Here is an 18417-nt window from a genome sequence, read left to right as displayed (position 1 = left end):
AAAGAAAATAATTCCTTCATAAAAGCAATTTTTTGGTTTTAAGCTGGTTAAGTGTAAAGTTGGTAGGTTTTAAGTTAAACTTTGGTTAAATTGGTTAAGTTGGACTTCATTAAAATTAAAAATTTCTGCTTTGTGAAAGAGACTATTAAAAGAATAAAAAGACAATTCACAGACTGGGAGAAGATATTTGCCAAACATTCGTCTGACAAAGGATTTACATCCAAAGTATAGTAAGAATTTTAAAATCTCAACAGGAAAACAAACAACTCAATTAAAAAGTGGGCAAAAGATGTGAACAGAAACCTCATCAAAGAAGGTATACAAATGGCAAATAAAAATATTAAAAAATGTGCACATCATTTGTCATTTGAGAAATGAAAATTAAAATAAAGGAAACTGGGACTTCTCTGGTGGTGCAGTGGTTAAGACTTCGAGCTCCCAATGCAGGCAGCCTAGGTTAGATCCCTGGCCAGGGAACTAGATCCCACATGCATGCCGCAACTAACAGTTCACATGCCACAACTAAGGAGGCTGCATGCCACAACTAAAGGAACCCATGCAACACAACTAAGGAGCAGGCAAGCTGCAACTAAGGAGCCTGCCTGCCATAACTAAGACCCAGCACAACCAAATAAATAAATATTAAAAAAAAAAAAAAGGAAACCACTGCATACATATTATGATGGCTAAAACCCAAGATAGCAACTGCTGGTGAGGATGCAGAGCAACAGGAACTCTCATTCATTGCTGACAAGAATGCAAAATGGTACAGCTACTTGGAACAGTTTGGCAGTTTCTTACAAAAGTAAACAGTCTTGCTTTATGATCCAATAATTGTGCTACTAGGTACATAATCAACTGACCTGAAAATGCAAAAAAAAATTTTTTCCAACACAAAACCAGCACACAAATATTTACAGCACCTTTATCCATAACCATCCCAAACTGGAAGCAACCTAGATGTCCTTCGATAGGTGAATGGATACACAAACTGTACATCCATACAGTGGAATATTATTCAGAAATAAAAAAGAATGGGGCTTCCCTGGTGGCGCAATGGTTGAGAGTCCGCCTGCCGATGCAGGGGACACGGGTTCGTGCCCCGGTCCGGGAAGATTCCACATGCCCGCGGAGCGGCTGGGCCCGTGAGCCATGGCCGCTGAGCCCGCGTGTCCAGAGCCTGTGCTCTGCAGCAGGAGAGGCCACAACAGTGAGAGGCCCGCATACCGCAAAAAAAAAAAAATTAGAAATAAAAAAGAATGAACTTTCAAACCATGTGGAAGATATGGAGGAATCTCAAAAGCAGATTGCTAACTGAAAGAACACTGTGAGGTAGGAACTGTTATTAAAATACTAGCGGAAAGATGTTCACTATGAATGAAGAGAAAAAAAATTCCTTTCCTAGGAAAGCTGTACAAAACTATAGAAGACATACTACGTCATACACATATACCAGATGTTCCAAAGTGTTCTTGCTTCCTTCATTAATACACTATTTAGCATTCAACTCCTGCTGTGGAATCATAAATCAAAGAATTCTTTTGCTAAACTTTCACTTTTTGGCTCAATGCAATTAACTCGGTCACTAGATGGTGTTTCCAGCTTTGCTGGACTAACTTTGCTTTTGAAGCTAAGAACATAAGTGGAAGGTTTACTGACTTCAGACTGTCACAAACCATGTGACCAGAGATCTTCTGAAATACTTTCTTTTGTCTCTAGCTTTTTAATTAAGCAAATTAAGGTAATTTTTAATTTTAAAGATACCTTGTGCCTATAATTAAGAAATATTTATGAGATAATCTCCAGGGCAATGCAGGAAGTTTCAGCTTTTTGTTACCTAAAATATTAACGATCAAGGCATGAGACAGCGATGGAAAAACATCCACTTCTCTTTTCTCTCCCTCTTTTCAGTTTCAGCTATTGATTTATTACTATTTTTATTAGACGTCCTCCAGAAGGCCTTACCTTCAGAGTGTCTCCTTACTAATACAAAGGTGCCATCTAGTGATGATCATGGGTAAATGTATGCCATAGAAAGTGTGTCTGTCCATCTCCCACCCCAATTCAGTTTTCTGCTGGGGCTTTCAAGATGCATTGAGAAAGCAAAATAAACAAATGGGACCTAATTAAACTTAAAAGCTTTTGCATAGCAAAGGAAACCACGGACAAAACGAAAAGAGAACCTACTGAATGGGAGAAAATATTTGCAAATGATATGACTGATAAGGGGTTAATCAAAATATATAAACAGCTCATACAACTCAACATCAAAAAGACCAAACAACCTGATTAAAAAATGGGCAGAAGAACTCAAGAGACATTTTTCCAAAGAGGACATGCAAATGGCCAACAGACACATGAAAAGATACTCAACACTGCTAATCATCAGGAAAATGCAAATCAAAACCACAATGAGGTATCACCACAAATCTGTTAGATGGCTATCATCAAAAAGAACACAAATAACAAATGTTGGCAAGGATGTGGAGAAAAGGGAATCCCTGTACACTGTTGGTGGGAATGTAAATTGGTGCAGCCACTGTGGTAAACAGAATGGAGGTTTCTCAAAAAACTAATAGACCTACCATATGATCCAGCAATTCCACTTCTGGGTATACATCCAAAAAAACCCCAAAACACTAATTTGAAAAGATACGTGCACCCCAATGTTCATAGCACCATTATTTACAACTGCCAAGATACTGAAGCGACCTAAGTGTCCCTGGACAGATGAATGGGTAAAGATATGGTATACATATACAATGGAATACTACTCAGCCATAAAAAAGAATGAAATTTTGCCATTTGCAGCATCACGTATGGACCTGAAGGGCATTATGTTAAGTGAAATAAGTCAGACAGAGAAAGACAAATACTGTATGATATCACTTATATGTGGAATCCAAAAAATGTAATAAACTAATGAATTTAACAAAAAAGAAACAGACTCACAGATATAGAGAACAAACTATCGGTTACCAGTTGGGAGAGAGAAACAGGGAGGGGCAGGATCAGGGTAGGGGATTAAGAGGTACAAACTATTGATACCATGTATAAAATGAATAAGCTATATGGATATATTGTATAGCACAGGGAATATAGCCAATATTTTATAATAACTATAAATGGAGTATAACCTTTAAACTGTGAATCACTATATTGTACGCCTGTAACATATAATATAGTACATCAACTATACTTCAAGAAAAAATGCATTGAGAGGGAAAATGTACTAAAACTATCAATACTATACTTGAAACAAGTTTCCTAATACTCACACATAGGTATATTTAAACATCTAGCGCATCTTCCTTTTCTATTACTGCTCAGATAACTGACCATCTCTGAAGCTACTTCATAGTTCGTTTCATGGAATTTCAGATCCAGCTGAAAGGAATGTTAGAGATTATGTATTATCTAGTCAAACTCCTACTTCTTCAGATGTGAAAACTAATGCCCAGAGGGAGGATGCCTGACTTGTTACACAGCTAGTAGTGTTTCCAATGGGGTTGGTTTGCCTTAGCTTGGTTCCTGATGGACTGGAAAACAAGATAATATTACCTTACAGAGAAGATATTTAAAAATATCTCAGTAACAGGTTTCCATTCAAACCAAACCCCTAGCTGCTCCTGCAAGGATGGCAAAGGGTAAAATTCCCTGATCTAGGCTCTATTCATGGCTTTCCCTTTTCCAACTGGGCACAGAAACCCTCAGGGATTATGTTTTGCCCACTAATAATCAATGGAAGAGCTGCTACAGCTTACTGAGTGCTTGCTAGGTGCCAGGCAGTGTGCATGAGCTCTGGGTAAGTCCCTCACCTTCGCTGCTCAGGCACTTTGGGCTCCTGATGAGCATGCCCTATTTGTCCCTTCCCTTCATCTCAGCACATTCACTCAGAGCCGGGAACAACTTATGGAGCTGGATGTTCCAGGCAAAGGGACATTTTATGACAAAATCATGGAGTGTGAAAATGCAAAGTTTATTCAGAGAAAGTGGCTGAAACTTTGGGTATAAGGAGCAGAAGACGCAGGTGCTAAAACTATATTTCTTTCCTCTTCTCTCTCTGTCTAGAGGGGAGAAGGCAAAATGTGACCAGGAGGCAACAGAATAATCAAAGAGCCAAAGCAGAGGGAGACTAAGCTAGACTGGTCTGAAGGGCTTGGCTGATTTGGGAAAGATTATGAACATGGTCTTGGTAGAGTTCTGGTGTCGGGATGCTGGGAAATGACTGTACTTAATAAATGACAAAGACAGAACAGCAAGGAGTTGACCAGGCCTCTAACCTCCCCACTGCACCCAGACAGCCCTCTAGGCAACAGACACAGGGTGGCCTGCTGGGAAAGGTTAAGACCATTTCCCCACCTCAAAGGGCTTCTCCTTCCCCTGTCAGTACTACCACTAAACATGCCCCCAGGCAGAAAGCAACTTCTGAATCTAAATCTGCACCATTTTGTATTCCCTAAGCCAGGAAAACTGGCTTGGGGAAATGGGTCCCAGGGTTGAACACACTAAGAACAGGATGGAAGAGAGCCAGCAAGGTCCATGTGACCCTGTGTCAGTTCCCACTTAACAAAAGGGGAGACAGATCTCAGGATCAGAAATTTGTACTTTGGGAATATGGCTATTTTTATACTGTTTGTTTTCTACATAAAAGCTTTTATTTTCTCCTTTATCCAGAATGCCAATAAGAATTATCAACGCTTTCGTCTACCTGACTCTCCCTGCCCTCCCCCCTCTCCAATGGCATAGAGCCTTGGGCAGGATCAGAGAGGAGTACTTCTGGGATCCCAGGCCCATGGCTCCTCTTCAAAACAACTGTGATCCGAAGCGAAGGGGCTCTGAGTGATTTCTAAGATGGATCCTCCAGGTGGGCATGGAGTAGGGGAATGGGCCATGTCTGCCCATCGTGCCCTGAATCCTCCAAAAGCTCTTTGATCTGTTCCCATCCCTCCAGGCTTCCACCTCACACTGAAGGCTGGATAAAGTGAAAGCTTCCTTTACAACTACTTTTAGAACCTGGGTAGAGGGGAGCCGATCCCGTACTCTTTTTCTCCAAAGTTTGAGAGGGAACTGACTGGTGCACATGACTAAGACCAGGCCGTGAGGTGGCCAAGTCACGTCCGACCCCCCAACACATACACCCCCATGCTCAAAAACCACCAGCAGGGGAAAGCATTACAAAACGAATTCTGCAGGGTGAGCCCAAGGTACGATGGAACTCCCGCTCGCAAGAGGGCCTGCTTGGTTCTGAAGGAAGCAAACCATTCCCCTTACTTCTACTCGTAAAGCGTAGGAATTGGGGCAGCTTTTATAACGTCTTGGGACCCACAATCCGTAGCATCTGTTCGGAGGGTCTGATTCCATACAGTTGGAGTCAGTGGATCTTTCCCCATCACTTTGCGCCTTTCAGTGTGGCTGGCTTGTGATAACTTCTTTTATGTGTTACACACACATAATTTGAATGTTGAGTGATCACAAATGGTCCTAGTTGTACATCTCTTCGCCACGTCACTGGAGAAACCCTCGCCGCGAGCAGTGCAACTTGCGGCGGCGCCGCCGCCCCGAACCTCCCTCCGGCCGGCCGTCGCCGAGCCCGGGCCGTGCCTTTGCCAAGGAGGTCCCGGCGCCCGGAGCAGCCGCGCGCCGCCCCGCCCCGCCGCAGCCGAGTCCCCGAGAGGCGCGGGTGCTGGAAAGTTTCGGACGCCGAATGGCGGCACCTCGCTCCCGAGCGCAGAGAGTGCGGGAGAGTCGGGGGGGCGGGTCTGGGGCGGGAGCGGTGGCGGCGGCAGAGGGTGGGACGGACCAGCGCCGACCCCGGCCGGGAGCTGTTTGTTATTTTTGATACTCATTCCCTTTTCGTTCTTCCTCACTTTTGGTAAAGTTCATTTAAAAAATGTCATCTAAGCTAAGAGGCACCAAAGAAGGCAGTTTTGTTTCTGTGTCCAGCCAAACCCATGAGGGCTGGGCGCAGGGGTGAAAGCAGAATTCCAGGTGAGCAAATCCGGGGGAATAACCTCTTTCCTCCACAATGCTTGGAATAACCCCTTTCCTCCACAATGCTTTCCTTCCAGAGTTCTCTTCTGCTGCAACACGGAAGGTTCTGGGTCTGGCTTTAGTAATACGTGAGGGCGTGTCCTTCACAATATTGCACTGTAAATGAGTAATAAAAGCTTGAACCTCTGGGGGGGCCGGGGAGGTGGGGGCGGATGGCAGGAGGCGTTGCAGTTTAGAGAGGATTTAGTTCATTCTCACTGGTGGGAGGGATAAGATTTCCGGTAGGAGACTGGGTCTTCTGGTGCTTGTCTCTCGGGCAGCTGCCCCTTTCCTCCCTGGTACCATTTGTTACTTAATAAAATCAGTCTGAAGCCATATGCTACCTATTAATATTAGGGTGATTACAAATTTCTTTAATTTTTAAAACAGAATTAAGTAAAAGGTGTCAGTTTACGAGAGGAGTGCAAGCTTGAATATACAGGAAATATTTGAAACCACAAATCTAGGATACCTACGTGAAAGGGCTTCTGTCCTTGTCTGTTGATGATATCAGAGTGCTAATACTCAACTTCACACATAATACCCTCTGGGCTATGACTGAGCTCCTGTTCTACAGTTTTCAATCAAGAGAACTTCCAAAGTTATTTATATTGACAGTATAATTTCCAACACAAAGGTTCACCAAACACACAATGTTACATCTTATTTAGAGTATCATCAGTTCTAGTCCCTCTACCTCTAATTTCTATCCCAACAAAGTGGAGTAACCATACTCTGGAGTTAGCTGAGAACCACCCATACCCAATATGCCTCTTCCACAATCTAACCTTGAGCACAACACAGAAAAACAGGTAATACTTCTTTCATTACAAACTGTACCATGTGATTAAAGAAAATCACAACTGTTCTTTGCAGTCTTGTAAAAGACATGTCCCGATCGGGTTTTAAACTTCTCATTTCCAAAAAGAAAAACACTGCGTAAATAAAAGCACTATGAATCTTGGTCTGAGGGCTGCGACCACAGTATTTAAGAAATCTTATCCCAGAAAAAGACAAATACTGTTTGATCTCACTTGTATGTGAAATCTAGGGAAAAAAAAACAAAAACAAAAACCCAAACTCATAGATACAGATAACAGACTGGTGGTTGCTTGTCGTATCTTAGACATTAAGCTAAGTGTTTCTCATGTGTGTCCTCTCGTGTTTTTACAACAACCCTAGAGGTAGGTATTATCCTCCTCCTTTTATTGAGGAAGAAATGAAAGCACACAAAAGTTGAGTTACATCCTGAAAGTAACAGCTAGTAACTAACCCAGGTCTGACTGAGGTCTAGACTTCTCATCAACAATATGTAAACTAAAGACATCTCAAGGCTCTAAAACAAGTTTCTAAAAGACCAAGCTATTACAGTGAAAAGTTTCAGAAAGCCACAGGAAAATAAACCATTATTCCCAAAGTAAACTTAAGTCATATGAGTAAAAAAAAAAAAGGATTGCCTTTAGGCTAATGCTAGAAACAGCCTATTGATTAGTATTCTTATTGATTTTTTTAAGGAACTGAAAACACTTTGAAACAACTTTCAGAAAATTTCACCAGAATTTAGTAAGATTATGATCAAATGTTCACTGAGCTCCCACTAGGAGCCATGAACTGTTAGATGCTGGGATACAGAAATCAATAGGAAACAGTTCTCATTCTTGGAAAAATTCAGTGATCTTGGTGGGAAATATAGGTATAGTGACAGACCATAATACATTGTGGAAAGTGTGATAACAGAGTGAGTTGCAGGGTATTACAGAAAAGTGAGGAATGGTATGTAATCTAGCCAGAGGTTGGTAGGAGAGTTTACTGGGGGAAGCTGCCAGCTGCAGGGGATGGGCTACCACTCCGGCAGAGCACAAAGCCTGGGCACAGTCCAGAGGCAGGAAGTAGTGCAGTAGTATGGAGGGCTGGGGGGACACAAGAAGGTCAGGGTTGCTGAAGCATAGAGTGGGAGGCAGGGAATTGACATAGGGTAAGGCTAGGGAGGTGGGCAGGGTCCAAATCATGAAGATGTTTAAACCAGCGAAGGGTTTTAAGCATGGAAGTGACATGCTCAGAATCATCCTTTAACTAAACCCCTCGAGGACTGTAAGCATGGATTTGGAGCCACACAGCCACAGGTTCAACTTCTAGCTCTAGGGCTTATTAGCTAAGTGAACTCTGGCAAGATATAAAACCTTCTAAGCCTCAGTCTTGTCAATAGTAAAATGGGAAGTAAGTAGATTATGAATGTAAAGCATTGAAACATAGTAAATGCTCTTATTATAACGATTGCTCTTATTATTATTAGTCTTAATATTATAAACCTACAAGTTCAGGGAGTGTGATATGGGAGTCCAGATGAGACATACTCAGGCCCTGAACAGGGCTGGAATAAAACAGGACAATCTGAGAACTATTTAGGAAACATAATTGAGAAAACTTGACGACCACCTAGGGCTATGGGAGTATGGGGAAAGGAGAGGAGACATCACGGATGAGCCCTAGGTCTAGAATGGGTGACTGAATGGATAGTGTTTGGAAGCTGGTGGAGCTGACAAGAAGGAGGAGGCTAAACAAGTGTGGGAGTGAGAGTCATGCTGAGGAGGAGGAGGTGTACATCCAGAAGTGGACATCCAGGAGCTCACGGGGTGAGTCTGGAGTCTGGGGTGCAGGCGTGGCTTGGAGTTAAAGAACTGAGTGTCATAAGTACCTCAACCCATGAGAAGGGAAGAGATCACCCAGAGGGCCTGTTCAGGCAGAAGAGCAATGCACTAGGCCAGATACTGGGAACACCCACAATTAAGGGGCAAGGGGAGAAAGAAAAGCCCCCAAAGAAAGAAAAGAACCACAGAGGACCAGAAAAGCCAGGAGGGCTCAGTATGATGTAAGATAAAAGAACAGGATGTCACAAGGGGGTCATGAGTGGTACCCAACGTAGTTGAGAAATTCAGTAAATTCCAAACATTAAATTCCTCAGAATTTAACAGAAATTCGTGCTGATTTTAGATCAGAGGACAATTTTAGTAGGGCAAGGGGTACAGAAGCACAACTGCTGGGTTAAGGTATAAATGGGAGCCCAGAAGTGGTAAGAGTATACCAGAAATCTGGTAAAAGGGATGAAGAGGACTTATACAGTAATAAGGGAGGAAGGTAGGGTCAAAGGTTAGGCTAAAAATTATTTTTAGGATGGAGCATTCTGAGCATTTTGTGAGCTGAGAAGGAAAAGGCAGATGACAAAGGGTGACGATGCAAGAGAGAGAATCACTGATGGAACAAGATTCTTGAGAAAATAAGAAGGAATTTTAAAGTATCTCATGTGTGTCAGGCACCACACCAAGACCTAGGGACACTTGTCAGCAAACCATCAGAGCAGAGTGTGACACAGATGCTAGTCCTTGGAGCGCATCCTGCCAGAGGCGCTCAGAGGGGCGCCCATCTGAGAGCGGCTTTCCTGAGCCTAAGCCTGTGCCTGTTCACCTCTCCGCTCCCTCTATACCCACCAGTGTCTGGCCCCACCTGGTAGGCATTCAATCATGGTCTTGGCATGAATGAATAAATACACTTGTCAGAAACTTTATTTCCAGGGGCAGAAATTTTATAGAGGCATGAGAATATATTCTAAGACAGATAAAAGGAATCTGTGTATTCAAATACAAGGCAATATTAATTAAAATAATAATACACATGCTTGGAAAACATGCATTTAAGAGCTTTGTATGGAGGCAGTTGAAGGTTAAGAGAGGTAGGGGAGACTGGGGGCACAGGGTTCAGTCATATGGAGAAGGCCTGAACTGGTTCCAGAACTCTCTCTGGCTGAATATATGCCCCAATCTACAAATTTAAGCACTTCAGACGGGACAAATTTTTCACCTCAAAACTCTAGATAATGGACTAAAAAGGAAATGTATGTAAGATTATTCACTAGCTGAAACCCATTCACCGTAAAATAAAGTCAGTCAGGTGGGCTCTGGCTCAGACTGGCCAGGTCCCAAGTGAGGCTGTGCCATTTACTGGCTATGGGACCAGGTCCCTTAACCTTCTTTGGTAAAGCAGATCACATGATAAATGAGTCTCCAAGGTGCTTTCAAATCTCTTGCTTAAAGGTGCTAAAGCAGTTTCCTAACCGTCTGAATACGCTCCTCTGAGAATCTATGAAAGCTATGAATTCTACCCACCTTCCCAAGCAAACACAGACACATCCATACAACATTTTGCAAATCATTTGAGAAACCCCTGACTGTAGACCTCCTCCTAGTGAGAAAATAGCCGAGGTGCAATTCTTTATAAGGAAGATGTTTGTCTTCCTTAAAAGTAATACAGCCCAGGTATGATAGTGATCCCTTTAAGGCCCATGGTGGAGAGTTTGCTGTGTGTCCACCTGAACCGTAAGTCTCTTCAACTCTGAATTCCCCAGTGCCCCAAATATAGTAAGTATCCACTTAATTTATCCATTATGTTGATCAGTGCCATAATGGTTTGAATACATAGTTCTGGGGTTTTCAGACTCTTGGTGCTTCTCAGTGAGTAGCAACTTCAAATCCTCCCTTGGAGAGACAAGTCCACATGCAGAGCAACCGCTATGGGTTTACTCCACACAGGGTCTATCAACTTTCCAAAATTGATTTCTGCTTAGAGGAGTCTAGCCACCCCAGACTAGAAGCTATGCCTTAGTTCCAGAGCAGAATTTGATGACCTTCCGCATTCCCCAAAAAGGAATCACATTGTATCTGCTTTTAGTAGAAATCTCTCACATTTGTATAACCCTTTGTACTTTCCAATCCCTCTCACATACATTAAATATTCATCTGAGAGGTAGGCAATATATGCAGTACTCCACTTTAAAAAATAAGGAAAGAGAGTATAACATTTAAGTAATCAGAGAGGGCTTTCAACAGAGCCCAGCACTCCAAGTCAAATTTTTATAAATATGCTAGTGTTTCTCTATTTACCCTTGTACTGAGAAGGTAGGAGAGGCCTCTTTAAATTGACAGAGAAAAGTAGCCATGACATTTAATAAAGTGTTCAGTGATAACATCTAAATAGTACCCATGATTTTAGAAACCAAAAGCCTAAGCAGTATTATATATAATAATTAAATAGGTTAGTTTTTTCAATGTTCAGTAAGACTCTAATCAACCTATCATTCATGACTTAAAAAAAAGAAAGCAGAATCCACTCTACATAAGTTGGGGGGAATTTCATACTCACCTATTGCACAATGTAAAATCTAGAGAGAAAAAGGGGGGAAAAGAGAATTAGTAAAGATCAATAATATTATAGCTTTATTTCATACAAACTAGCCTTTCAGAAGAATAGAGCAGTGTCTGCCAGCAGTATTGAATTCGAAAAATGAACATTCAATTTTTAAACTTGGCTACAGACTATTTAACAAAATGTAAATTCTTGTTCAGTTTTTTGTTTGTTCATTTTTAGTTTGTGTATCTATGGAAGATTTCCTAAGGAATAAATCTTACCCAGTAGTTTAGCAAATGTCAAGGACCTCTTCTATAATACATAAACTGTAAGAGCAGCCAGTGTACAACTCGCATGTCCTATTTGTACAGAACTATCACAGACTATGGAACACAGGATTAGAAGAGCCTTTTCTTACCTGGCAGGCCCTTCAATGCAGACATTTATTCTACAAAGCTCTACCCTGGGACCCCATCTTATCTCATTCTGTGACCTCATTATAGGGGTATTCCCAGTCTAATCTCTAACCACAGATCTCTTTGAACTCCAGTCCCACATTCCTTTGGACATCTCCATCTAGGTGTACCAGCAGCAACTGAAAGACAGCATACTTCAGCAGGAAGCTCACCCTTCCTTTCCTTCATACCTACCATGCCTCTTGATCACTAACCCCCCACTCTCAGATTCAACTGCTCTTTCCTTTCCTTCACTCCCAAGTCAAACAGGTTTCCAAGTCCTGCCAATGCTTTTGACATGTCTTCCCCAGTTTTTTATTTCCAGTGCATGGGTGAGACTGCTATCTCCTCTCCATCTCAATGGCCATCTAACCAGCCAATTAGGTTCTTCCAAATCCCCTTCCAATTCATCCTGTACCTGGCACTGCTTTAATCTGGGTGGTGGTAGTAAATAAGTAATCTGAAGCCATCTACAAGGTTGATTTAATGACCAAAGCTTTTCTGAATGATAAGACCTAACAACTATTGCAGTGCATTTTGGAATTTAAATTTCTCGAGCTGTCATTGTGTTGTTTGAAACTAACAATAACCCTGGCAGATGGGCAGGACAGATATCTCTATTTGCAGATGAGAAAACGAAGGCTTAGAAACACTGCTCAGCTTCACCAAGGTAGTAAGTGATGTACCGGATCAAGAACCTAGATTTTATTTCTACTGCTTTTTCTATCATTTCACTGTACATTAGTTGTACCTGCAAAAGCTATAACTTGACAAGACTTAGCTCTATCTAAAACATGCCTAGGGGGCTTCCCTGGTGGCGCACTGGTTGAGAGTCCGCCTGCCGATGCAGGAGAAACGGGTTCGTGCCCTGGTCTGGGAAGATCCCACATGCAGCAGAGCGGCTGGGCCCGTGAGCCATGGCCGCTGAGCCTGCATGTCCAGAGCCTGTGCTCCGCAAAGGGAGAGGCCACAACAGTGAGAGGCCCGCATACTGAAAAAAAATAAAAATAAAAAAAAAAAATAAATAAAACATGCCTAGGGACTTCCCTGGTGGCTCAGTGGTTAAGAATCTGCCTGCCAATGCAGGGGACATGGGTGCCAGTCCTGGTCCGGGAAGATCCCACGTGTCGCGGAGCAACTACCGAGCCTACACTCTAGAGCCCGCATGCCACAACTACTGGGCCCACGTGCCACAACTACTGAAGCCTGTGAGCCTAGAGCCTGTGCTCCACAACAAGAGAAGCCACCACAATGAGAAGCCCACGCGCTGCAACGAAGAGAAAAGCCCACACGCAGCAATGAGCACCCAATGCAGCCAAAGGTAAATAAAAAATTTTAAAAAATTTTAATTAAAAAGAAAAGAAGAATCCACCTGCCAATGCAGGGGACATGGGTTCAATCCCTGATCCAGGAAGATCCCACATGCTGCAGAGCAACTAAGCCCGTGGGCCACAACTACTGAGCCTGTGCTCTAGAGCCTGCGAGCCACAACTACTGAGCCTGCGTGCCGCAACTACTGAAGCCCATGTGCCTAGAGCCCGTGCTCCGCAACAAGAGAAGCCCCTGCAGTGAGAAGTCTGCTCGATGCAACTAGAGAAAGCCCGTGCGCAGCAACAAAGACCCAACACAACCAAAAAGAAACAAAAAACAAACCAAAAATCCCATGCCTAATAAGACTGTGCTCAAGTCTATGATTTCACTAAGTTTTTTCTGAAGGGAGGATGGGGGTGGCTTGGATTAAAAAAAAATCAAGCTGCACAAATATGTCGATAACTGATAAAAGAACAAAAGAATTACCAGACCGCAAATATATTTTTCAAAAGAAAACACTGCTAAGAATCTCAAATGTGTGAATATTACAAGATAAGCCAAACCTCCTGCTGCAAAGCTGAGGAAAACTAAGATACGTGCTGATTAAAATGAAATGGAACGAAAGATGAGTGATGAGCATCCTTTGAGACAAGACAGATGATAGTGCCTAGATAGAAAACCTATTCTATTCATGTATGTGGCAAGACATGCAGGCTACTGATTTACAATAGGACACTGAAGAAAAGGATGGATAACCTTAAGGCCTATCATGTCTTCTTTGTGTGACAGAACAGATCTTAGTCCTATGAGACCCAATCTCCCTTTTTTTTTTTTTTTTTTTTTTCCCGGTACGCGGGCCTCTCACTGCTGTGGCCTCTCCCGTTGCGGAGCACAGGCTCCGGACGCGCAGGCCTAGCGGCCATGGCTCACGGGCTTAGTTGCTCCGCGGCATGTGGGATCCTCCCGGACCAGGGCACGAACCCGTGACCCCTGCATCGGCAGGCGGATTCTCAACCACTGCGCCACCAGGGAAGCCCCAATCTCCCCTTTTTAATCACATATTTTATAATGCCTCCTTTACTAAATATAAAATTCATAGATGATATAACTTACCTGCACAAAAATTAAAACAAATAAACAGTGTCCTAACCAATATGTAAAGAAGAAATAAAAAGATAGTAGTTTATTTAAAAAAATATGTATTTCCACAGATAAATGCTTGGGGACACAACACAATGACATATTGAAGCAGTCAGATATAGGTATCAACTTATGATGAATAAGTTTGGATTTAAAAATAAGAATATCAGAAAGCACTTTGGACAAGAATAGGAAAATAAAAGAACAGAGGTACAGACCAACCCTAGAATAAAAACATTATTAAGATAATAATGGACATAGGGGAGTAATCTAAACTGAGACAAGTAAATAACAAGGTAGAGAAAATGAGGAAGTACAACATTATCACAAAGGAAGCTAGGTCTTATTTATTTCTAAGTGTGGTGTCAAAATAATCCCCTAGATTATGTCATGGGATAGGGTAGGAAGAAAGTATCACAGAAAACATCCTTCTGCTTTGAAATCCCACTGAGACATACAATCTGTGCCTGGTCTGTAAAAAGAACTTGGAAACAATATTCTTTGAATGGTGCGACAAGGAAAAGAAGATGGATTAGACAAAAAAACAGTAATGCAAAAAAAAAAAAAAAAAAACAGTAATGCAAGATGTGATAAAGTAGTTGTGTAACTGTGGATAGTTTTAGGATAAAACTGAACAACTGTAGTGATGCAAAAAAAGGCAGTATAAAATATTATTAAAATAGTTATATTAAAGAAATCAAGGGGGCTTCCCTGGTGGGGCAGTGGTTAAGAATCCACCTGCCGAGAGAGGCGAGAAGATGGCGGAAGAGTAAGACGCGGAGATCACCTTCCTCCTCACAGATATATCAGAAATACATCTACACATGGAACTTCTCCTATAGAACACCCACCGAACACTGGCAGAAGACCTCAGACCTCCCCAAAGGCAAGAAACTCCCCACGTACCTGGGTAGGGCAAAAGAAAAAAGAATAAACAGAGACAAAGAATAGGGACGGGACCTACACCAGTGGGAGGGAGCCGTGAAGGAGGAAAGATTCCCACACACTAGAAGCCCCTTCGCAGGCGGAGACTGCGGGTGGCGGAGGGGGAAGCTCCGGAGCCGTGGAGGAGAGCGCAGCAACAGGGTGTGGAGGGCAAAGCAGAGAGATTCCCGCAGAGGATCGGTGCCGAGCCTTGTCTGCTCACCCGCTGGGGCGGGCGGTGGGGGGGGGGGGGGGGCCCGGGAGCTGAGGCTCGGGCTTCAGTCGGATCCCAGGGAAAGGTCTGAAGTTGGCGGTGTGAACACAGCCTGAAGGGGTTAGTGCACCATGGCTAGCCGGGAGGGAGGCCAGTTGAAGTCTGGAGCTGCCGAAGAGGCAAGAGACCTTTTCTTCCCTCTTTGCTTCCTGGTGCGCGAAGAGAGGGGTTTAAGCGCGCTGCTTAAAAAGCTCCAGAAACGGGCGCGGAGCTGCCGAAGAGACAAGTGACATTTCTTGCCTCTTTGTCTCCTGGCGCAAGAGGAGAGGGGATTAAGCGCACCGTGTAAGGAGCTGCAGAAACGGGCGAGGAGCTGCCAAAGAGATAGGAGACTTTTTCTTGCCTCTTTGCTTCCTTGGGCGCGAGGAGAGGGGATTAAGAGCACCGCGTAAAGGAGCTCCAGAAACGGGCGCGAGCCCTGGCTGTCGACACGGACAGTAGAGACGGGTGTGGGACGCTAGAGTTGCTGCTGCCGCCACCAAGAGGCCTGTGTGCGAGCACAGGTCACTCTCCACACCGCCCCTCCCGGGAGCCCGTGCAGCCCGCCACTGCCGGGGTCCCGGGATACAGGGACAGCTTCCCCGCGAGAACGCGCGGTGCGCCTCGGGCTAGTGCAGCGTCACGCCAGCCTCTGCCGCCGCGGGCTCGCCCCGCATCCGTGCCCCTCCCTCCCCCCGGCCTGTGCCAGAGCCCCCGAATCAGCTGCTCCTCTAACCCCGTCCTGTCTGAGCGAAGGGCAGACGCCCTCGGACGACCTACACGCAGAGGCGGGGCCAAGTCCAAAGCTGAACCCTGGGAGCTGTGCGAACAAAGAGGAAAGGGGGAGGTCTCTCCCAGCAGCCTCAGAAGCAGCGGATTAAAGCTCCACAATCAACTTGAAGTGCCCTGCATCTGTGGAAAACCTGAATAGACAGCGAAATATCCCAAGTTGAGGAGGTGGACTTTGGGAGCAAGATATACTATTATTTTCTCCTTTTTTCTTTTTGTGAGTGTGTATGTGTGCACTGCTGTGTGAGATTTTGTCTGTATAGCTTTGCTTGCGCCATTTGTCCTAGGGTTAGAATGACCCGTTTTTTCTTTGTTTTTTTTAATAGAAATTTTTCTTATTATTTTTTATTTTAATAACTATATTTTATGCTACTTTATTTTGTCTTCTCCCTTTCTTCCTTTCTTCCTTCCTTTCTTCCCTCCTTCCTTCCGTCCTCCCTTTCTTCCTCCCTTCCTTCCTTCCTTCCTTTCTTCCTTTCTCCCTTCCTTCCCTCCCTCCCTCCCTCCTTCCTTCCCTCCCTCCCTCCTTCCTTCCTTTCTTTCCTTTCTATTTTTTCTCCCTTTTATTTTGAGCTGTGTGGATTAAAGGCTCTTGGCGCTCCAGCCAGGCATCAGGGCTGTGTCTCTGAGGTGGGAGAACCAACCTCAGGACACTGGTCCACAAGAGACCTCCCAGCTCCACACAATATCAAACGGCGAAAATCTCCCAGAGATCTCCATCTCAACACCAAGACCCAGCTTCACTCAAGGACCAGCAACGAACAGTGCTGGACACCCTATTCCCAACAAAGAGCAAGACAGGTCTACAGCCCCATCCATTAGCAGACAGGCTGCCTAAAATCATAATAAGGCTACCAACATCCCCAAACACACCACCAGACGTGGACCTGCCCACCAGAAAGACAAGATCCAGCCTCATCCACCAGAACAGAGGCACTAGTCCCCCCAACCAGGAAACCTACTCAACCCACTGAACCAACCTTAGCCACTGGGGACAGCCACCAAAAGCAAGGCGAACTACGAACCTGCAGCCTGCAAAAAGGAGACCCCAACACAGTAAGATAAGCAAAATGAGAAGATAGAAAAACACACAGCAGATGACGGAGCAAGATAAAAACACACCAGACCTAACAAATGAAGAGGAAATAGGCAGTCTACCTGAAAAAGAATTCAGAATAATGATAGTAAAGATGATTCAAAATCTTGGAAATAGAATAGACAAATTGCAAGAAACAGTTAACAAGGACCTAGAAGAAATAAAGAGGAAGCAAGCAACGATGAGCAACACAATAAATGAAATGAAAAATACTCTAGATGGTATCAATAGCAGAATAACTGAGGCAGAAGGACGGATAAGTGACCTGGAAGATAAAATAGTGGAAATAACTACTGCAGAGCAGAAGAAAGAAAAAAGAATGAAAAGAACTGAGGACAGTCTCAGAGACCTCTGGGACAACATTAAACGCACCAACATTCGAATTATAGGGGTCCCAGAAGAAGAGGAGAAAAAGAAAGGGACTGAGAAAATATTTGAAGAGATTATAGTTGAAAACTTCCCTAATATAGGAAAGGAAATAGTCAATCAAATCCAGGAAGCACAGAGAGTCCCATACAGGATAAACCCAAGGGTAAACACGCCAAGACACATAATAATCAAACTGTCAAAAATTAAATACAAAGAAAACATATTAAAAGCAGCAAGGGAAAAACAACAAATAACACACAAGGGAATCCCCATAAGGTTAACATCTGATCTTTCAGCAGAAATTCTACAAGCCAGAAGGGAGTGGCAGGACATATTTAAAGTGATGAAGGAAAAAAACCTACAACCAAGATTATTCTACCCAGCAAGGATCTCATTCAGATTTGATGGAGAAATTAAAACCTTTACAGACAAGCAAAAGCTGAGAGAGTTCAGCACCACCAAACCAGCTTTACAACAAATGCTAAAGGAACTTCTCTAGGCAAGAAACACAAGAGAAGGAAAAGACCTACAAGAACAACCTGAAACAATTAAGTAAATGGTAATAGGAACATACATACCCATAATTACCTTAAATGTAAATGGATTAAATGCTCCCACCAAAAAACACAGACTGGCTGAATGGATAGAAAAACAAGACCCATATATATGCTGTCTACAAGAGACCCACTTCAGACCTAGAGACACATACAGACTGAAAGTAAGGGTATGTAAAAAGATATTCCATGAAAATGGAAATCAGAAGAAAGCTGGAGTAGCAATTCTCATATCAGACAAAATAGACTTTAAAATAAAAACTATTACAAGAGACAAAGAAGGACACTACATAATGATCAAGGGATCGATCCATG

At 43.4% G+C, this 18417-nt stretch overlaps 1 protein-coding gene across 2 annotated transcripts in view; it reads right to left on the bottom strand.

The window, feature by feature from the left end:
• HACD2 (3-hydroxyacyl-CoA dehydratase 2) overlaps positions 1-18417 on the bottom strand; it is a 101661-nt gene that overhangs the window by 61619 nt on the left and 21625 nt on the right. For both annotated transcript variants that reach the window (XM_059064416.2, XM_059064415.2), the window contains exon 3: positions 11227-11245. In XM_059064416.2, coding sequence (XP_058920399.1) covers positions 11227-11245 — 19 coding nt within the window. The remainder of the gene's footprint in view (positions 1-11226; positions 11246-18417) is intronic.

The sequence above is a fragment of the Kogia breviceps genome, chromosome 5 (assembly GCF_026419965.1).
Source record: "Kogia breviceps isolate mKogBre1 chromosome 5, mKogBre1 haplotype 1, whole genome shotgun sequence".
Classification (NCBI taxonomy): Eukaryota; Metazoa; Chordata; class Mammalia; order Artiodactyla; family Physeteridae; genus Kogia; species Kogia breviceps.
This window is presented reverse-complemented; position numbering and strand designations above follow the sequence as displayed.